At 43.4% G+C, this 23603-nt stretch overlaps 1 protein-coding gene across 1 annotated transcript in view; it reads left to right on the forward strand.

Annotated features, from left to right (window-relative positions):
• Nucleotides 1-23603, forward strand: part of cpda (carboxypeptidase D, a) — a 169741-nt gene that overhangs the window by 118352 nt on the left and 27786 nt on the right. Inside the window, exons 13-14 of the mRNA XM_084319602.1 lie at nucleotides 3648-3843; nucleotides 5962-6097. Of these exons, the coding sequence (XP_084175728.1) occupies nucleotides 3648-3843; nucleotides 5962-6097 (332 nt within the window). The remainder of the gene's footprint in view (nucleotides 1-3647; nucleotides 3844-5961; nucleotides 6098-23603) is intronic.

The following is a 23603-nucleotide window of genomic DNA, read 5'->3' on the forward strand; positions in this document are numbered from 1 at the left end:
CACTCGAAAGCTCCCGCTCTTCGCAGGGTCTATGTACATGACGTTCACTCTCGAGCTGCTTGGGGGTACGGGTTTCTTCTTGTTGCTGTCGTGTAGGACCTCCAAGTGGGCGCCGTCGCACTTGCTGCATCTTTTCTTTAGGCGGCACTCAGCCGCCATATGGCTGCGCGCGCAGCGGAAGCAGCGGCGGTTGGCTTTGATCCACTGACTCACCTCGTCAGCGGTCAGCTTCTTGAAGGTGTCACATTGAGACAGCCAATGTTCATTTTTACAGTACTGGCATACAATCTTCCACTTCCCCTTGGTCTGGGGGGTGCTGTGGTTCTTGTGCTGCGGCACTGACTCGGCCTGGTGCATAACTGTCACTGACCGGCGGTTATCGTTGGACCTCCGAGGTCCATCTCTTGGGCTAGATCCACTCCACACGAATGTGTCCAGTCGTAGGCTACTAACTTCCCTTGCGAGGAAAGCGGCCAGGTCTAGGAGGGATGGCTCTGGGCCGTTGGGATCACGGTGGTCTCTCTGCCGCCGAAAACGCTCTTGGCGGGCTGGAGGGAGCTTCTCCAGTATTCGCTCCACATTAGAATTTGCATACAGTTCATATCTCCCCTTCTCCTTTTGGGACCCCAGCATCCCCACGAGGGATTGTACCTTGATAGAGAGGTCATCCAGTGCTCTATTGTCTTTGGCTGGGGGGAGGCGGTCGATATCCCGTATTTCTTGGATCACGTAATCCCATATGCGTCCATAACGCTGGTCGAGGGCCACCAGAGCCGCGGAGTATGGGGTGCTTGAGTTGGAATATGCCAGCGCTATGTTATGCGCTCTGGGCACCTTGAGATGCTTGAGGAGGATGGCATATTTGTACGACTCGTCGGGGACATCGGACATCATAGTCTCCAAACACATGCGTAATTCCGTGTACTGTGCTCTGTCCTCGCGCGTAAAGTCTGGGAACGTCGGTGTGCCAAGGTACGATGCCATGGATGGCTGGGACACCGATGAGCGTAGGGGGAGAGGCCTCCTGGGTCGTGGGTTAGTGCTGGGTGGGTACCAGAGGCCGGGCCCCCAGGTGCTGCTCCTCGGTGCTGACTGTGTATTAAACTCAACCTTGGTTTGGGTCGGGGGTTCGTAACGCAGTGGCTCGGGGCTGGGGTCGGGGCTGTACTGGGCCTCCTGGTCCAAGATGGGTTCGTGCTGGTGGGCTTGATATCCCTCCTCTTCCTCCGCTAGGTCCTGGAGTCTTCTAGTTAGTTTCTCGGCGACGTAGGCGGGATCTTCCCGTTGGCTGGGTCCCGTATAGACCGGTCGGGGAGGGGGCTCGGCGACGTAGGCAGGTTCTTCCTGCTGGCTGGGTCCTGTGTAGATGTGTCGGGGAGGGGAAGGTGCCCTCGACCCGTGTCGTGATGATCTCCGGGAGCTCCGCATGGAGGAGTGGGGGGTAGCCCTCTGGATCAATTGTTCTATCATCTGCGCCTGCAGGCGGTCCCGCTCCGCTTCGCGCTGTGCATTGGCGGCGTCGCGCTGTGCATTGGCGCGGTCTCGTTCCGCCTCGCGCTGTGCATTGGCGGCGTCGCGCTGTGCATCGCGTTGCGCGTTGGTACGGTCTCGCTGAATGGTTTCTTCAGCCTGGAGGCGCCTCTCTTCCAGTCTGATGGTCATCGCTGCGTCAGCCTGGAGGCGACTCTCTTCTAGTCGGATGCGTTCTCGTTCCACTGCAGAGTGTTCGCGCTCGCTAAGGGCTTGTGCTTGGAGTTGCGCGTGGAGGCGCTCTCGTTCCGCTGCAGAGTGTTCGCGCTCACTAAGCGTCTGTGCTTGAAGACGGTCGCGCTCACCCTGGAGTCGGTCTCTTTCGGTTGAAGCTGTCAGCGTGCCGATCAAGGCTTGCGCCAGTCTCTGGTCAGCCTCGCTGGGGGATGACACTGATGGAGGTGATCGGGCGCTGACAGGGCTTGGTGGAGACCTGTCCTCCTGGCGCGCTCCGAGGTCTATCTCTTGAGCGCGGTACTCTTCTCTTGGTTGCGCGCCGAGGTCTGTCTCGGGTACGCGCTCTTGGGTTGGTTGTGCACCGGGGTCTATCCCTGGAGCGCTTTCTTTATCCTGGAGCGCTCCGGGGTCTATCCCAGTGACGCTGTCTGGAGGTATAGTCACGTCATGTCCCGCTTGGTCCCCCCCGTGAGCTAAGTCAGTTTCGTTTGAACCCACTGGTGTCTCTACTGGCAGGGCCGCCAAGTCGATAGGAGTGGGCATGCTTAAACTATCCGTTTTATCCGTATTTAACGTCCGCTTAGATAAGCTAGGGGGTAAAACGAAAGCGAAGTCCTCTAGATATGGAGGTGGCTGACGTTTGCGCTGCGGGCGTTCTAGTTTAGGAGAGCCGCTTGGAGAGTGTTCACCGCTAGCCATGTCAATATTAATATTATATTAAATATTACACTGATACCCTCCGGCTCGAAGGACCAATTGTAACTCAGGGGTTACAAAACCCTGACTGTATTAAAGATTGTGATAGATTAAACCACTGCTAGTTATGTACTTTAATTACTGGCCAGACAGTACATCAAATATAGATGGTGAACACCCACAAGAACACGGCATTGACAAAGAAATAGTATTTGAGGGTAATTTATTATTATTATGCAACATTAGGTTACAGAATGAGAATTAGGGTCGCGCTTGTATGGCGAAGAATATGCGTAAAGTCAGTCAATAGCATGAGTCACTAGGAATAACAGGAATCCTACGATGGGTCTAAGTTGACACCACCTGTCGTATAATAGCAACTATATAAGGCAACGCTGATACCGCCTGGAGACAATGGGTTCCCTCCGGGGGTGTAAGGCCTGGAGGGTAGAGGAATGCTCGGATACTCAGTCTGATTCAATGAGGAATAAAGAGACTCCAGGTACAGGAGTCGGTCCTTGTAAATCCCTCGATCAGCAGCAAAGCAATAATTGTAATCCAAATGCTCGATAGCATTGATGACAGCTAGCCAGCCTCCGTCCACGAGGCCAGCCCGAGTTGTAATCCTCACGAGGTTGAATCCCAAACGATAGTGGAAATCAACGAAGCTCTTCTCCGGGTAACACGTTCCAAATCAATATAATCCAACCAGTAATGGTTCTGCAATCTTGACGTTACTGCATTAAACTCTGACACTTTACTATTCTATTCGCACATGTTCTCAACGCTCTGTTAGACGCACTGCTTCTCACTCCATTAGAATCACACTGAACTTGTCACACTGCTTGCTTAGACGAACACTACTGCTGTTCGCACCTGCCGCAGCATATATACTTAAATGATTATCTAGTTCCAAACCTCAGTCCTTGTCTGGTATCAATACGCTGTCTCCGGGCATGTTCTGACATGCCCCAAACTCGCCCCTTGCACCTGTCTGAGTGCGAGACTGCCTGGCGCCGCCGTCAGGGGGGCATTATTCATAAGGAGAGCGAATATTACTCTGGTTTGAACGTAGGTAAAGGGATATACCGTGTATATATAAATAATATACAAAGTATATAAAACAATAAATGTAGATTCTCAACTTTAATCTGGCCCTTCACAACAATAATGTTTGCTCCATAAAATCAGTCACTTTCTCTGCTGCTTTGGGCTTTAAAAACATAAAATTCTCTGTTGTCTAGTCTGGGCCAGAGTGTGGAGTTCCGAACCATCTGGGCTCTGGAGATCTCCAACAAGCCAAAGGAGGCGGAGCCGTCGGAGCCCAAGATCCGATTTGTGGCCGGTATCCACGGCAACGCCCCGGTGGGCACCGAGCTGCTGCTGGAGTTCGCCGCCTTCCTGTGTATCAACTATGGCAAGAACCCAGCTATCACGAGGGTGAGTGATACCACTGCTCCTCTACATGGTTCCAGCTGGCAGACCAGGGCAGCTGGAGGTGGGGAGAGGGGTCAAACAATCAAAACAATAGTTTTCATCACTTTTTAACATTTAAAATGTCATGACGTGTTGTAGCTGCTTTCATCTCTAGGCTACTACTGGATTATTTGTGGATGACATAATGTTACTAAGGATGGGCCCGGCCCCGAGTAATGTTTTTCCAGATTAAGTACTCATTAATTACTCCAGCAATTGTTTAGGGAAATCTGTTTTTAGAACACATCTTAAAGCGCACGGCAGTAGCGAAAACTAGATATTGCATGTCACACATTACCTCCACTCTTGTCGATATAAATAGATATTTCTAAAACGGCCAATATCAGCCTGATATAGCAGTCGGCCACTTCTTGGAAGATTATTTGACGTTGTAAAAATCACTGGGGCTTTGAATCCACCACGCTCAGCAGACTGCTGCTTTGAATCCACCACGCTCAGCAGACTGGTTTGAATCCACCACGCTCAGCAGACTGCTGCTTTGAATCCACCACGCTCAGCAGACTGCTGCTTTGAATCCACCACGCTCAGCAGACTGCTTTGAATCCACTACGCTCAGCAGACTGGTTTGAATCCACCACGCTCAACAGACTGGTTTGAATCCACCACGCTCAGCAGACTGGTTTGAATCCACTACGCTCAGCAGACTGCTTTGAAGCCACCACGCTCAACAGACTGGTTTGAATCCACCACGCTCAGCAGACTGGTTTGAATCCACCACGCTCAGCAGACTGCTTTGAATCCACCACGCTCAGCAGACTGCTTTGAATCCACCACGCTCAGCAGACTGGTTGGAATCCACCACGCTCAGCAGACTGGTTTGAATCCACCACGCTCAGCAGACTGGTTTGAATCCACCACGCTCAACATACTGGTTTGAATCCACCACGCTCAACATACTGCCACAGAGATTTAATGTAGGGTTGAATATAGCCCCTTTCGTGACTGTGATGCACCGAGTGAATCCACAGTCACTTCCTAGCCCATAGCAAACCAACCTATGTTGACCATGAAGGACTGGTTCTGCCCGAACCGTTCGTTATACACAGATACAAATATTATTTTTTATCTACTTTTTCTCCCATTTTTCTATTTTTCTCCCATCCCGATTTTCATATTGTCCAATTCTACCCTCCCCTGTCTCGAACGATGTTAGGCCATGCCTCCCACAGGCCGGCTGCAATGTGGACGAAGCCTTGCATCACGTGTCCCCTCCGCTACACGAGGAGGCAGCCGTCGCATCTTTTCACCTGCACAGCGCGATCTCTCAGCGGCGAGGGTCTGCGTGGGAGGCTCACGCTGCCCCCGTTACTTCCTGATTCTGCTGTACAGGCGCACCAACCGACCTGTAGGAGTCGCTGTCCACAACGTCCGATCCCCACCCGCCAGCTTCCCACCCCCTAATACTGCCAATTGTATTAGTATGAACGACCAGCCAAGCTGGTAGCAATTCCGAGCTCCTGCATTAGTGGCGAGCGCCTTGCCCACTGCGCCACTTAGCCGCCATACACAGATAAATTTCAAAGGTACTCACAGTTGCACAAGGGTTTCGGACAAAAATACGTGATGGTTTGAAAGCTCGGAGTTGCTAATAAACATTTTAAATATTTTTTTATAAACTGGTCAACACTGCATTATTTCCGGTGTTGGGTGCATGATGCGCATGCGCTGTGATCACAGTGCAGGTGCACCAGGCAGCCAAATACGGAAATAAAGCCATTTTGAGCAGTGTTGACCAGTTTATAAAGAATATTTTAAATGTTTATTACTAGCAACACCAAGCTTTCAACGTATTTTTGTCCGAAACCCTCGTGCAACTGTGAGTACCTTTGACATTTCTCTGTGATACTTGTATAACGAACGGTTCGGGCAGAACCAGTCATTCATGGTCAACATACCGGGTAGGTTGGTTTGCTATGGGCTAGGAAGTGACTGTGGATTCACTCGGTGCATCACAGTCACGAAAGGGGCTAGGTTGAATACAACACGGTCAGCAGACTGCCGTGTCGTACCACTGCTGCTGACGCATCACTCTTAACTCCTCCTCCTCCTCCTCCCTGGCAGCTGATCAATGAGACCCGGATTGTCATCGTGCCCCTCATCAACCCTGATGGACGGGAGCAGGCTAAGGAGAGACAGTGCACCTCCACCCTGGGCATGACCAATGCTCACGGCAAGGACCTGGACACAGACTTCTTCGGTTAGTTGGTGTGTGTGTGTGTGTAAGATGGATTGATTTGTGTGTGTGCTGAGTTTTGCTGCATTCGTATGGGAAATATATGGGAGATATATGGGAAATGATCACAGGCTTAGGGCTCCAGACTAACTTTTTTCACCACCGTCCCGAAATACAATTGTAACCATCCCAAAGTGAATGTAAACTGTCCCAAAAATCGAAATGTCGTATCTTTACTTTTCTTTTTTTCGTCTATAGTTGTTATTGCCATAAAAACACCATTCAAATTATTAGGAAATAAATAATTGTATTTTTATTTAAAAAAATAATTTATTTTAACAATAGGCACATTAGATCAACAGGTAACAACAAAACAACCAAAGCAATAACAATATTGAAACACCTTTCTTATTTTATTGTCAGAGTAATACTGTGTGTGAGCATCAAGTCTCAGTTGCCTCAGTCTTTGTTTCTGTAGAGAAAGAGAATTAATTGATTTAGTCAAAAGGCAAATGATTTCACAAGAATCATGATACAAAAAAATATATATATTGTTGGTGTTAATGATATCTTGTAGATTATTATGGATATTTGCAACTTATTTCAAGGACTGATGGGATAGTTTAAGAAGTACCGTACTTTTCGCACTATAAGCCGCACCTGAATATAAGCCGCAGCAGCTAAATTGAATTGATTGATTGATTGATTGAAAACTTTATTAACAGATTGCAGAATGGGTACAGTACAGTACAGCTCAATACATACAATTGTTAAGGGGATGCAGACCAGAGAAAGACTTTCGTCTTGTTTACATCAGGGTCCCCCATTTTCAATTCATCGTAACATATGTGACATACATGACATACCGATAGACAGTACTGCTACATCTATACATTTATGACATACCAGATTTGCAATTACAGTACTGTTTGTGATACAAAAAGAGTCCAGAAAGAAAAGAGTATATACATTAGACGTAGAAACTGTACATTGGATTGGGTAGGTGGGGGTGGGGGGGGACTGTACATTGGAGGTGGATGGGTGGGGGGGGGGGGGGGGGGGGGGGTTGGGTAGGAGGGGTGGGTGGGGGACACTGTACACCTGTACAAACAAACACTGTACATTGGATTATTGACAAGACCATACTTGGTAATTTACTGTACATTGGAGGGGGTTGTGTTCGGACATTTACAGGGGCCAGTTTCGAGTTGCAGTCTCCCTTAGGTGTTTTTTGAGTGTTTTTGAAAGTGGGTAGTGATTCACATTCCTTTACAGCTTTGGGTAGGGCGTTCCACATTGATGTGGCATAATTGCGAAACGTGTTTAGTCCCTTGTTTGAGCCGAATCTGGGTTTAACATGATTTGTGGAGCTCCCTCTGGTGTTGTGATCGTGGTATTCACTGACCTTTGGGAAGTATTTTGTCATGTACATGGGTACCTTGGTCGTGTAGTGTATCTTGTAGACCAGGCCCATTGCAAGTTGCTGTACTCTGTCGTCTACTCTAAGCCATCCTAGGTTGTCAAAGTGGGCAGGGGTGAGGTGGGTTCTAGGAGTAAGGTCAAGCAGTAGTCTGACCAGTTTGTTTTGAGATGTTTGTAATTTTGTTTTTAGCGCCTTTGAGGTGCTTTGGTACCATGAGGTGCAAGCATAGTCGTAGTACCCTTGAATGAGTGCTCCTGCTAGAGTATTCAGGGTATTCTTGTTTACCAGTGAGGAGATCCGGTACAAGAATCGAGTTCGTTGGTTGACTTTTTTTATTACATTGGATGCCATTTTGTCACAGGAAAGATTTGCCTCTAGGATGGAACCCAGGTAGGTAATATCTTCTTTCCTTGTGACAATATTGTCACCCACTGTAACTGAGAAGCCGTCGGTCTTGCTGAGTTTGTTATTTGAACCGAAGAGAATGGACTCTGTTTTGCCCATGTGTAATGATAGTTTGTTATCAGCGAGCCATATGCAGATTTTGCCTAGTTCTGAGCTGAGGGTTTTTTCAACCTGTAACTTGTTCTTGTCAGAGACCAGCAGGGCTGAGTCATCCGCAAACAGGAACAAGTTGCAGTCACAAGCTGACGACATGTCATTTGCATAAATTAGGAACAGTAGCGGACCTAGTATGCTTCCTTGTGGAACACCACAGCTTACTGTGAGGGGGGGGGTGCTGCAGTGTTGAGTGCATAGTAGTAGAGACATATTAGTATAGTAGGTAGTAATATAGGCAAGGAATATTATTTATTGGAAGAGTGCATGATCGTAGAAGACCGTAAGAATGGTTAGTTTCTTTAGTTTTTTCTCTTTAATTTCAGATATTGATTGACGATATAAAAAAGTTGAGATCCAAGGCAGCTCTACAAGTTTTAAAATGCCTTTATTTTATGGCTCACATTATTTAAACCTGACATGTTTCTGCCTACACAGGGCCTTCATCAGGGTGTTGATAACTGCAACCAAACAAAACTGTGACTAATAAAGAAAAAAGAAAAAACAGAACTCTGGGAGAGACTAATTACAATGGGGGACAGCTGGTGTTAAATGAATGGAGGCACAGCATATACTTAACATGACATAGTTAGAAAAGGGTCAGTAAAGAATACAATCTACTTAACACTTTGACTGCCCATTACGAGTTTTCTCTGGTTTACCCCCCGCTGGTTGAAGGCCCATCGTTTTTTTTTAATTAGCGATCTGAAATCATATTTAATCAACCGAGTCTACCGTTGGAAATTCAGCCACTCCAAGCGCTCAGATGTGAAAAAAGCGCCCCCTATCGTCTCCCAGATGGTAATTCACCCTTTTGGATTGAACTGAATGAAAATGAATGAGAAAAAAAATCCCTGACTCCACATTTTACTTCTCACTCACGCAGCCGGGGTCGATCAGCTCCACTAGTGAGCCTCAGAGCAGCGGGGATTATGTGTTTTTACAGTATACACGGTGAATCAATAAAATTATCGATTTTTTCTAATGCCGATCAGGAATTGGAATAATCCATTTGGATACCATCTGATCTCAGGTAAGGAATCTATGTTACCAGTCTTAGGATAATCAGACTTGTTTTCACGGAGATATAAGCTTTTATGTGATTATGTGATATGGCTGTTTCACTGTGCGAGCGGTCAGGAAATAGAAGAATCGATTTTCAGCTCGCGGCCAGAGTGTGCGTGCGTGCACATGTACTATCGATAATCTAGCGTTTATTTGAGGGCAATTCATAAATAGGCCGAAAAATGACAACGTTCTAGAATATTCCAGTAAAGGGCGATTATCATGGAATGTCTTCATTTTTCCATGAAAACAAGTGCTTTTAAAAATGCTAGAAAACGGAAATGAAGCGATAAAAAAACAATCTGCTACGACAATGTTGACTGGAAAATGAGTCTTTGATAAGCGACGGGCAGATTGGACACATAGCCATAATTTAAAACATAGATTAGGCGATATTAACGTTAACATTGAAGTGGTGCTGGGCATTCAAGGAGGTAAAACGGAATTAAGCTTGGGCAGTGAAAGTGTTAATGGTAGGCTATGTAGGATAATAATAGTATTCAAATAGGAATAGAGTCAAATGACTTGCTCACTCAGAGGGTCCAGATAATAAGGTTTATTAACCAGATCAAATCAAATCAATACAACAATAGAGAGTATGCCTGGAGATCTTACCTAAACAGACCAGCTCCGTCAGTCAGGTAAAAAGATCTCGTTCCCCAGTTGGGGGAGCAGTTAAGTACCAAGTGAACAATGGGGGGAGTGGGGGAAGGAGAGGGGAGGAAGGGGGCGTCATACATATATTCCACAGTTGGGTCCTTTTCTCTTTTATAATGTGGCTGGGACAAGTATTCTCAGATGTATGACTGGAATAGGTAAGGTCAGCATAACATGAGATAATAAATGAGATAAAATAGTAAAATTATAAACTTGTTGTGACCTATTTCGGTCATAGGGTACACAATTTAAAGGAATGAATAAATGAGATAATTTGGTGAAATATAAAATAAACAATTAAAGGAATGAAAGTAAATATAAAATGAATTAAAGTAAATATAAAATGAATTAAACAAAGTAAATATAAAATGAATGTGATATAAAATACACAATTAAAGATAAAATGAGTTATTATTTGAATGTCAGTATTTATACAGTGTGGGTTAAGATCTATGTGTATTTTTAGGGTTGTGAATATCGCCCCTTTTACTTTTTTTTATTTTTATTTTATTTTTTTTTTGGCAACACCTTTTACTTTAGTATATACACTGTCATCTGGCTATGACCATCAGGTCAATGGTAAAATATAAAAGCATTTAAAGGTTGGCAAACAGATATAAACGTGAATGAAAGAAATGAAAAGAAATATAAAATGAATTAAAATAGTAAACAATGAGATAAAATGGTCAAATATACATGAATGGAATAGGACTTAATGCAAATATGACCATCAGCTCAGTGAATGACACAATTTACAGGAATGTTAAAGAGAAATATAAAATGAATTAAAATAGTAAACAATGAGATAAAACGCTAAAATATACATCATTTAAAGGTTGGATAAAGAAATGAAAAGAAATATAAAATGAATTAGAATTGTAAACAATGAGATAAAACGGTAAAAACATGAATGGAATAGGACTTAATGCAAATATGACCATCAGCTCAGTGAATGACACAATTTACAGGAATGTTAAAGAGAAATATAAAATGAATTAAAATAGTAAACAATGAGATAAAACGCTAAAATATACATCATTTAAAGGTTGGATAAAGAAATGAAAAGAAATATAAAATGAATTAGAATTGTAAACAATGAGATAAAACGGTAAAAACATGAATGGAATAGGACTTAATGCAAATATGACCATCAGCTCAGTGAATGACACAATTTACAGGAATGTTAAAGAGAAATATAAAATGAATTAAAATAGTTGGCTTAGAGGTTCTGCATTGTGGATTCTAGTGCGTATCTGTGGAAGTATGGTGCAAGGGGGTTGGTGGGTTCGTTTTGTGTTTCTTCTCTCATGGTCGTGGCGATCATCATGGTTATCGGGGGGGGTTGGCTTGTGCAGAGTACTTTTGTGATGTATCCAACTCCGAATTTTATAGTATGCACACACACTACTAGGATAACAAATATTATTATTGCATACATAATGTACCGAACTACCACTGCTCCTATTGTACCAAGTTTCTCGGTCATCCAATCGGACATGGTATACGTTGGCGGGATGTGTGCGGCTCTGGAGATGTTGTGCAGGTGTTCAATGATGCTTGGTATAGTCATGTTGTCGTTTGCAGGTATGTAGACACAGCATTCTTGACCGATTAGTTTACATGTTCCTCCAGTACTAGATAGCAGGAAGTCCAGTGCTGCTCTGTTCTGCAATGTCATCAATCTGATTGATGTCAGTTCGTTGCTGACGAGTGACAGTCCTTCAGCATCTGTGTTGGCTAAGTCTTCTATCAGTGTGGATAGGTCTGCGATTTGATCTAGGGCTGACATCACACCATAGGAGGGGATTAGTGCTCTGAAAAAGTCGCATGTCTTGCAGGCCCGGTCATGTGTGTGGAAGTGATTTGCGTGGCGTGTCTTTCTAGTCAGTGGGTGTTGTGGTAGGGTCGGTGTCACTCTCATGGCTGGCACTAAATATCCTAATGCACATGTGCCTTTCCATCCGGGTGGAAGGGACGGGTAAGCTTGTGCGCCACATATCCAGTAGGTCCCAGGCGGTGCTGGTGTTGTCGTTCGTTGGGTGGTGGGGGTTTCTTTGGTTGTGGGTTTCAGTGGTGTCTTTACAGGGTGGATGTTGTCCCAGGGTGGTGTTAATCTTTGTTGGCGGATGGGGTAGATATTGTCTCTGGTCCGGGGGGATATCGTTCTTCGTTTGCGGGTCGCCTGGGGCACTTCACAATGTTCCAACACCCCGACATTCTTTCCCCAACCCTTTTGAGATACACATTCTGTAAACTTCACTGGGGTAATAGAAACTGGTATTCCATTTGTATCATGACTTTGTCGAATCTTCATGTTTGATTTTGTGCAGCTTTCAGCTGTCCCTGTGGACTTGTTTAGAGAGGCTTTGTGGCATTCTGTTAGTGGGAGGCCCATTAACGGAAAACCATCTTCGGTAGAATGGGGTATTAAGCCGCATACATAGCAATTTGATTGGTTAGCAAAATGTGCGACTGCTTGGCTTAGCTTTAAATATAGGTTGTTGCGGTGACTGTTAACATATCTTTTGGTGCGTTCAACTGCTTTCCCCTTACCGCCCTTAAACCCATTGATCCATGATTGAGGTTCGTCCAGTGTCGCCCACACAATGCATCCCGCTATGCCACATGCAATGATTAAGCAGTTCCAGTTGGTGGTCATTTTTCCTATTGTTATTGGTCTCATGGTGGATTTGCCCTTTTGCAGTGGGATGCGTGGATCCAGGATGCTTTTCCGTCGCACTTTACTGCCGTGTCCGTTACTAGCAGCACCTGAAATGGACCAGACCATCTGGGGTTTAGTTTACTTTTTCTTTTGAACACCATTATATATACATAGTCACCTGGGTTCAATCCATGACATGGTGTTGTTGGTGGTTGTGGTTGTGCCTGCCTCACTAAGGGGTGGAGCCTTTTCATCTGGGCACACAAAGCTTTGTAATAGTTAATAGCAATTTCGTCTGCTAGCAATAACTGGACTTGTGATAACGGGGGAAGCATTGTGGTTGGTGTCGACATTGGACGTCCAAATAATATCTCGTGAGGTGACAATCCTGTTCCTCTGTTTGGCATTGATCTCATTTGCATTAATACTAAGGGGAGGGCGTCGGGCCATTTAAGGCCTGTCTCTGTACATGTCTTAGCTAGACGGTTCTTGATGGTTGAGTTTTGTCTTTCTACCGCACCTGCACTTTCAGGGTGGTAGGGTGTGTGCAGGTGTATTTTCATGCCTAATGCGGTAGATAAGTTGTTTATCAGTTGTGCCGTAAAGTGCGTACCTCTGTCTGAATTTATGGAGTGTGGACACCCGAATCTTGGAATTATTTCTCTGACTAATACCTTAGCTACTGCTTGAGCGTCGTTGCGTCTGCATGGGAAGACTTCGACCCATTTAGAGAACATATCTACTAAGACTAGCGCGTACTGGTATCCCATGCTTTTTTCTAATTGGATGAAATCCATTTGGATGTTAACAAATGGTCCCCACGGTGGTGGGTGGGCGCCACGTCTAGTCTTTATAGCTTTACCTATATTGTGTTGATTGCATACAACACATCTTGAGCAGTATTGGTGAGCTAAACTGGTGATACCTGGCGCGTGCCACTGTGAAGTGATACTGCCCACCATTGCGAATTTTGACACGTGGCTAAGTCCATGTGCTAATCTTACTAACAGGGGGAGGAGTTGTTTTGGAGCTACAACTCTACCGTCAGCATGTTTCCACATGCCGTCTGGCATTTTGGAACAACCTGCTGATGTCCATACTGGCCACTCAGATGTCGCCTCTGCCTGTAATGAAACGACATGATCAAAAGTGGGAGTATTATCATTGGCGATTGTGATAGCCATTTGTTTTACCAACAGGGAGGGGACGGTCGCTGCCCTTTTGGCACAGTGATCCGCTCTGGCGTTTCCCTTTGCAACCAGAGAAGGAGAAGAAGAATGTGCAACACATTTTACAACAGCCAATAGCTTAGGAAGTAAACACGCCTCTAGTAGGTTAGTGACTAATACAGCATGTTTGATGGGAATGCCTGATGTCTTAATGAACCCTCTGTGTTTCCATATTAATCCCACATTGTGCACTACATTGAACGCATAACTTGAGTCGGTGAAAATTGTAGCAGACTTACCCCTGGCCAACACGCACGCTCTCGTCAAAGCGAAGATCTCCGCTGCCTGTGCTGAACAATTATTAGGTAGTTTTGCACTTTCAATCATCACATGGTCATCAACAACAGCGTATCCAGCATTCAAATCACATCCATTAGTGTGTCTTGACGCGCTACCGTCAACATAATATACTAGATCACTGTTAACTAGTGGTGTTTGTTGTAAGTCGGCTCTGGGTGAGGTGACAGCTGAGATTGTATCAATACAGTTATGTGACATTTCGTTATCCTCATATAGGGGAACAAAATTTGCTGGGTTTATTGGCGGTGCTCGTTTTATGGTCAAGTTTGGGTTTGCCAATAGGATCGCTGTGTATGTAGTGTGTCTGGATGCTGATAAGTGTTGTGTAGCTGCGTTTTGTAAAATAATACACACAGAATGTGGGACGTAGACTGTTACTGGATGTTCTAGAGTAATGTTGGCGCTTCTCGATACGCAGAACGCGGCTGCAGCAACTGACCGTAGACACGGAGCATACCCCAAGGCTACACTATCAAGTCTTTGTGAATAGTATGCTATTGGTCTCATCTTGTCGCAATTTCTCTGGGCTAGGATCCCTGTTGCATAGCCTTCTCTTTCTGCGGCAAAAAGTGAGAATTCCATACTGTAGTCTGGCATGCCAAGGCCGGGCGCTGTGGTTAAAGCTTCTTTCATTGCTTGGAACGCAAGTTGTAGTGTCGGAGTCCATGCGATCTGTTTGGGTTGGTCAGATAACGTTAGTGCACGAAGAGGCTGGTCTAATGCGGCATAGTTGAACACGTGTTGGCGACAAAAATTAGCTGCTCCCAAAAATGATAGCATTTCTGTCTTTGATTTTGGATTGGGGCAGTTTTGCAGAGCTTGTACTCGGGTGTGGGATATTACCCGTTTCGAACCGTCGAGTGTGTGTCCCAGGTATTTTACTCTGGTTTTGCAAAACTGTAGTTTTGGCAATGACGCTTTGTGTCCTTTGTTTGCAAGGGCAGTCAATAGTATGACAGAGTCTGTGTGGCATGCTGCTTCACTTGGGGATGACAACAATAGGTCATCTATGAACATTAACAGTGTACTTCCGCCGGGGAACTGTATATCTTTTAGGTCGTGGTGCAAAGCTTGACTATACAATGTTCCTGATTCTGTGTATCCTTGTGGTGCTCTCGTCCACGTCAGTTGTTTACCATTAAATTCGAAAGCGAAAAGATATTGTGAGTCGGCATGGATTGGGAAACTAAAATATGCACTGGATAAATCCACTACTGTGTAATGTGTTGTTGTTATGGGAATTAATGCCATTACTGTAGATGAATCAGAAACCAATGGGGTGATGGGGATCACGCATTGATTTATGGCTCTCAAGTCTTGTATAAATCGCCAATCACGTTTGTTAGCCTTTATAATGGGACAAATTGGTGTGTTGCAAGGACTTTCGCAGTGTTTTAAAATGCCTTGTGATAGCAGTGATTCTATTACTGGTGTTATTCCATCGATGGCTTCCTGTTTCAGCGGATACTGCTCAAGTTTGGGAGGGGTACAATCTGGTTTCAGTGTGACTCTGTGGGGGACTGCAGATGTCATTAGCCCGACTTCAGTGGAGTGTGATGCCCACAGTTTATGGGGTACCTTAGACAATGAAGTTTCAGGAAGGAAAACAGCGTGTGGGGGCTCTGGTATGCATATCAATGGCCCTTCAATCATGAATGGGGGTGTGGCTATTATGTATCCATCTTTCAATCTAGTTAAATTCCACCCATTTTTCATCTTAACAGTGTGGGAGGTAGCTGTTCTTTTGTCTGTCTGTAGTCTCTTCATCATGGGGGACAAGTCCTGTTCTCCTTCCGCCGTGTCGAATGCGATTGCTATGTGTGGGGTATAATCAGAGTCATGAATTGCCACTCTTTGAACTTCTGATAAGATTACTGTGGCTGCAATGCCCTCATGGGAGATGTATATTTCTGAGAATGCTGGAAACAGTGTGGTCTTACCAATGGATGATTTTACCTTTTCTATATATACTTTTGGTACGTCTGTATCCCATTTGGACGCTGTTACGTGGTGTTCGGCCAGGAACTTCATCTGTAAACACCTCGCGTTCACTCCTGTGTCGGCTTCTGTTATTTCTTTCAATGCTGTGGAAACAAACTCATTGATAGGATCATTATTTAATTTCCATCTGTATTCTATCACATTTCCCACTCGTTGTGACATCATCTGTTGTATTTCAATTCTTTCTCCCTTCTCTGGTAGCTGTAAAAAGACTCCATCTTGTGAGCAGTAAATGTTAGCGTTCATTTTACAAAGCAAATCTCGTCCACAAAGGTTAACTGCTGCTTTAGATGTTAATAACAAAGAGTGTTCAGTTGAAAAAGAATCGCTAGTTGATTCTATTTTAACTGGTATAGACAAAGGGATTGTCTGTGGGACACCGCTTATCCCGACTGTTAATACAGACTGTCCAGACAAGGGTAATGCCATTGTGCTCTCATCAATTGATGATTGTGTGGCCCCGGTGTCTATCATGAAAGTAACTTCTTTGTTATTTATCATTAAGTTAATTTTGGGTTCCTCTTCGGAATTTGCTGTTAATATTTGCATAACATTCTCCAGACAGATCTTTTTTTCCTGTTGGCACCTCTATGCGACATTCGTCGCCTCGTCTTCTTTGAACGGATCCGCCATAGTGTAATCTGCATATGGTGGGGCGCTAGGATGGGGTTTGTGGGGCCTGTGTGAATCTCTTTGCATGTAGTCCCCTTTGTTTCCATTCTTCCTATTCTCCTTTTGACAATAGGCCGCCAAATGGCCCTTTTGTTGGCAAATTAAACATGTTATATGGGGGCACTCTTGTACTCGGTGTTCTGGTTGATTGCAATTGTAGCATGTTGGAGGCCCGTATCGCTTACCCCCACCCCCACCCTTCTGGTTATTTCCTGTTCCCTGGGGGTAGTAATTTCTAGCTGGGTAACAGTGTATTGCTTCCTCTTCTACCACCTCTTGTCGAGATACAAAGACTCCGATGTCTTTGATGACACGTTTCTTGTCGTGATGCTGTCGTTCTATATTGATGGCTGCGTTCTTAACGTTTGCAATAGGAGAGCTCTCCCAATCTAACTGGACGGCTTTCAAATGTTTTCCAACGTGTGGTAGGAGGCCGTTAACGAAATAGGATACCTGGATTGCGAGTCCCTCGTCTGCCGTTAATCCGCTGTTCGCGGCCCAAGCCGCTTTAAATTTACTGTAAAACGCATCGACTGTTTCAGACTCGTTTTGAACGCAAGCTGTGATATTTGACATGCATGCATTTCGCCTTGCCAAACCTTGTATTGCGGCTGCTATCGCAGTAATACACTGTTCCCTAGTGTTGTTTTCACTCCAGGCATCACTGCTTGGAATAGCCATTTGCGTTGAGACGCTGTGATATTTATTTCCTAGACATCCCAACATTAGCTGTTTTATGTCTCTAGGAGTCGGGCTATAGCAATGGCATATTAAATCCAATTGTTCGATAAAACCCATTGGGTCTCTGTCGGGTTTGGGAAATTGTTCAACGAGTCCTTTTAATTCTGTCGGTGACCATGGTCGGTAAACTGTAGCGTTTACATTTTCGCCTAGTGGGACAATCCTCATAGGATATGTGCTGGTCGGTTTCTCGGATCTAGTGACCATTTGTGATGGTTCCTGAGGCGTTTTAACCTTTTCTATTCTATTCGCTGGTGGTGACGGCGTTTGCACTGCTGGTGAACTGTCCTGTGTTCTAGCAGGTCTATTGTTCCTTAATGGTCCTGCGTCTATACTTTCTCTTTCGTCTGGGTTCCTATCTAAAACCACATGTGCGTGTCTGTTAAACGTTACTCTTGTGGATACGTCATCGTCTGAATCGTCCTCTACCACACATGCGGTCAGGCTTGGATATAGGCCTTTAACATTTTTGATATTGGGCCTTTCGGGTTGAGACTGCGTTATAATAATTTTTTCCGCCTCTTCTTTTAAATGTGTCATATTTCTCAACTCTATTTCACATTGCCACAAAATTAATGCATGTTCGATACGACTCTGTTTTCTCACGGTAAACGACCTGGCACGTTCACGGAAACATTCGCGTACGCCCCTAAGTTTTCCATTATTAAAACACCCCAGGACTGGCCAGTTGTTTTTTGTCCATTTTGACCATAATCCCAAATATTTTACAGCTATAGGTCCATATTTTGTTAGCATGAAGTCGCACGGAGAGTTGCCGGTAACGTCATTTTTGCTTAGTGAACGCCCCATGATACCAGCTATATGCCCCGCGTTGCCCTCGATGTAACGTCCCTGATATGATCAGACTGGTAAACAGTGAGGAGGAAAGAGAGAGAGAGAGAAATAGACAGACAGAGATAGACAGACAAAAAAAAAAAAAAAACTAGAACATATGCCCTATTTTTAGTTATAACTAAATAATTGTATATAAGGTGGAGACCAGACACTCAATCTTATATATTTGGTATCTTAATTATAACTTATTTTATATACTTGGTATCTTAATTATAGCTTATTAACTGTAGCAATCTATATTGTTCTAGAGAACCAATTTAGGTATTCATTCAAGTCAAAGTTAATTTTTCAGGTCTGATTCTAAGATATATGTATTTCAGTTGTATACTGCTATACCTAATTTAGATGTTGAATCCTTATACATATTATTCCAATTACTTTATGTATCGTTATCACTATGTAATTTATAGCGCCGTTATCATTACCTATCGTGAAACCGGAAGTGGAACCAAAACTACAATTCCCAACCGGAAATCACTACCGGAAATCACTTTACTGGCTTCCTTGTATAACGTATAACTCGTCTCTCAATGCTTTGCGATATCAATATCAGCCGGTTCGTTCTTAACTCAATAAAACACCTCGGCGGGTTATAATACTGTGCACATACAAACAAGACTCAAACAGACAAACAAACGAAAATACATAAAAGTTAACGTGTGTATATACCTGGTCTGTATTGGATCGGTGTTCGTTTAGTCGGCCAACATCTGTTGCGACAAGGCATTTATCCCTTGATATAATAATACATCGTTATTAAAAGTCATAACGACCGAACCTGACTTCGAAATTTAACAGCGATATATTAGATTATATATACCTTTTAATCACACTCACGGTCCCTTCGACCTGCGACTCGTTAAATGTACATTCACGTACTCCCGAGACATCGCCCGGTCATCTTCCCGCTATCTGTATAATCAATTGGTTAATTTAATCCAAATATATCGTTTTCAGGAATGTAAGAGATTGTGAGCTTAGTTTAAGGTTGCATCTATGAATATATATCGTTACTCTGTTACATCTAATTAATAGTTTCTAAGAGAATAGCGTTTTCCAATGATATCACTCTAATAAGCTCACGTATCTTATTTTGTTGCCTATATTTCAGCCTGAATTAGACTTGGGTTAGCAAACCAACAACCTTACTTTGTGCCCTAACTTTCGGTTTGGCCACAGCTCAAATCCGGGAATAGCACTAACAACCCATCCTTCTCAGAACATCTGTCCAGATAAAGGACCCAGGTACACGCGTTCCCCAGTACGATTCTCAATACAGCCCAGATATTCAATACACGTTATTCTATTGTCCAGCCATAGTCTCGAATATTAAAACACACAGTAAATGCTCACCTTGTGCAGAGAGAAGTGGGGATCACACCAATGTGTTCCAGATACCGGCCGGCCTAAACTAATCCTTTTCTCTCTACACCTGAGAACAGATCAGTCTGCACAAAATTCGAAATTCGCGACGCCAAATTGTAGGATAATAATAGTATTCAAATAGGAATAGAGTCAAATGACTTGCTCACTCAGAGGGTCCAGATAATAAGGTTTATTAACCAGATCAAATCAAATCAATACAACAATAGAGAGTATGCCTGGAGATCTTACCTAAACAGACCAGCTCCGTCAGTCAGGTAAAAAGATCTCGTTCCCCAGTTGGGGGAGCAGTTAAGTACCAAGTGAACAATGGGGGGAGTGGGGGAAGGGGAGGGGAGGAAGGGGGCGTCATACATATATTCCACAGCTATGTCAACGTGGAAGGAATATACAATAATACTAAATATATATAAAATAAAAAATGAATACATTATATATGTATATTATATATACACACTCAAAGTATTGTATCAACATAAGGAGATGAGTCAAATCAAACATAGAATAGAAAAAGATTATAGAAAAAATATCAAAAATAACAATGTAAGAGCAATGAGTAAAGCAAGAAAATAAAAAGAATACTATATAATAAAGTAACCTACCGTAATTCCTCTAATAGTAACCGGGTCTCAAATACAAGCCGGGTCTCTATTAATGGCCGGGTGCGCTCTTGAGCTAAGCAATTATAAGCCGGCCTCCTAATACAAGCCGGGTTACTAATATACTGAGCTGCATACTGAGCTAGTTACTTGATTTCACTTTGAAAACGTTGAAATGACCAGTGACCACCTGTAATTGCACTGTTTACTATTTCATACAGTACTTGGTTTCAATAAATGAACCCAGTACATTTTACTGGGTTCAAACTGACACAAAATGTTGATTTATTCATTATGATCCGTTTGAAAATTTGAAATATAGGCCTCCCTCTTATACAGGCCTCCTCCTAATACAAGCCTGGTACCCGCTACAGTTGAAACAAATACAAGCCGGGGTTACTATTAGAGGAATTACGGTACTTAGCCTATAGAAATGACAACATGTCCATGGAGTCATTTAAACCTGGGAATGAGGTGGCCTGTAGTCTATCAAAATACAGAAAAAGATAATAATGAACAATGCAAAAATAAATAATAAAGTGTCCTACTTGGCCTATAGAAATGACACCATGTCTATGGAGTCATTTAAACCTGGGAGTGAGGTGGCCTGTAGTCTATCGATCCAGCGGCTTTCTTTCTGGTTTAGTATTCTCTGTCTATTTCCTCCCCTAGACGTGAGCGGAACACTGTCAATGTCGATAGCTGTAAACAAAACAGAGGCACTTTATTGAGCATCTTGAAGATGTTTAGCCATTGCCTAATCCATATTGTTTGTTTTGATAGCATATTTATGATCAGCCAGTCGATCAAGTACGACCAACATAAAAAGAGTCACATTTAGAACAGGACAGTATATAAATAACATGTGTAGTTTGACAATCAATGAAGCTGTTAGATGTATAATCTGTTTGGTAACTGGGTGGGTAAACCCTTTAGATCTTACCACCACATCACATTGTTTGCAGTGACCACATCTATATGTTCCTATAGGAGGCTTGGGTAACCATGTAGATTTGACATCAGCCGGTAGATGGCTTTGTACTAATTTATCTCCGAGATTGGGGGCTCTCCTAAATGTACAGAGGGGGGGTCAGGCAATATGTTAGACAGGGCCTCATCACATTGGATCATGCTCCAATTATTTTTAATTATATTGCGAACAGCAAGGGCCTAAGTGGTGGAGAAAAACACCCTAGCGGTTTTCTCTTTTAGTGTCTTTCTTTTTAAGAGAGAGTCGCGTTCTACAGTAGCGGCTTCTGATATAGCTGTTTTAAGAGTGTTATTTGTATAGCCACTAGGGGTGGGAATCACCAGTTTCATCATGATACGATACGATATCGATTCTTTGGACAACGATACGATATTTGCCGATATCACAAAGTCTCTCACGATACAATACGATACGATTAGATTCAGGTGCCTGCAATCGATATGAGATGATATCATATGCCCATTTAACACAATCAGTAACATTTAGATCAACAAAAAAAAGGTAATGAAAATATCATTCGACATTTGTATTTTTGAGCTCTTCCAGACATTTAAAGGAAAATCAATCTATTGTTTTTAATACAAATAGACCTCCTGTTCACTGTAAATTGCCACGTTTTTATATATTGAGCTTTAAACTTTAAGCTAAATTGTTTGGAACTCAAAACTCACAACCTCCCTCTCCCAAACTGTTCCTACAACAATTTGTTGATGTTGCATGATCATGTATAGGCCTACATTTATTATGTATTATATTGTTTATGTTTAAATAACATTTAAACATCAAACTCCTCTGACCTCATCTGGTCTTTCCAAAGACGCGTGCACACACACACACAGAAAGGGAGAATGCTATGCTGTAACATCTACACACACGGAGCTACTGCTGTTGTTCTTGGGCGGATATGAGACTCGCCACAGGATTTTCAAAATAAGAGTATCGATATGAATCGATCTTATTACATCGCATCGATCCGATTCGATTGTTGATAATTACATCGATGTATCGATCTGGATCGATGTATCGTCCCACCCCTAATAGCCACGTTCTCTGAAGCGATCATACATTTCTCCGCTCTTTTCTCTAAAGTCAGCTTCACTGTCACAGATTCTACGTACTCTTTTAAATTGGCTGTAGGGAACATTGTTGATCAGAGTAGAGGGATGGAAGCTCTCTGCATGTAATATAGTATTTTTATATTTTAACTTCCTGTACAACGACGTATGTAGGTCACCATTCAAATCTTTAGTGATTTCTAAGTCCAGAAAATTGATTTTATCAGGACTAAAATCTAGAGACAGTTTTATATTCGGGTTGGTGTTGTTCAAATAATTTTGAAATGCTTTCAATTCATCAATAGTGCCTTTCCACCACATAATGACATCATGTATATATCGGGCCCACCAGATGATCTTATCTTTAAAGTTTAAATACGTTTTGAGTGTTGAACACATAATCCTCCTCCCATTTTCCCATAAACAAGCCTGCATATGAAGGGCTAAAACATGCACCCATAGTACAGCCTTTTACCTGTCGATACATTTTATCCTGAAATAAAAATACATTGTTAAGTCAAGTAAATTTAGTAGGGGGGTCCTGTGAGTCAGTGTGAGTATCTAAAAAGTGTCTCATGGCTGTCATGGGCAATACTGGTGTAAAGGGCTTCTACGTCCATTGTCACCAAGTAGGTGTCTGGTCCAATATTGCCTTGCTCTTTGATTTTATTAAGAACATCTGTAGTGTCCTGCAAATAAGCTGGAAGCGTTGGAAGTAATGGCTTAATAAAAAAATCTATGTATTTTGATAGGTTCAGTTAGGCTATCGTTCCCTGAAATCACTGGTCTCCCTGGTGGTTCAGTAAGGTTCTTATGTATCTTAGGCAATAAATAGAAGGATGCCATACGAGGGTTAGAATTATATAAGAACTTAAATTCTTGGTCAGAGATAAGGTTATCTTTCGACCTAACTAGGAAATCTTTAAGTTCTTCTGCTAATATAGTTGACGGGTTAGAAGTAAGAGGGAGATAAAAAGTAGTGTCCTGAAGTTGTCGGGACGCCTCCTTAACATATTGTTCTAGACCCTAAACCACTATGGCTCCTCCCTTGTCGGCTCTCTTAACACGTTCAGTGCCAATGACGTCATATGACGTTTTATCAGCCCAATGCCTGAATGCCCACGACATGTATTAGTGTTTTATTTTTTTATTAGCGATCTGATTTCATATTTCATCAACCGAGTCTCCCGTTGGTACAGCAGCTCCTCCAGCAGCTCAGAATGGAAAAAAGCGCCCCCTATCGTCTATCCCTGAGTAACTGCACGTCAGTCGCTTAGACTGACCTGGGATCAGTCGATATGTAGAGGCGGAGCCAGCTGGCTCCTTGAGCTGGCAAGCT

The sequence above is a fragment of the Notolepis coatsorum genome (genome assembly GCF_963971535.1).
Source record: "Notolepis coatsorum genome assembly, chromosome: 1".
NCBI classification, from domain to species: domain Eukaryota; kingdom Metazoa; phylum Chordata; class Actinopteri; order Aulopiformes; family Paralepididae; genus Notolepis; species Notolepis coatsorum.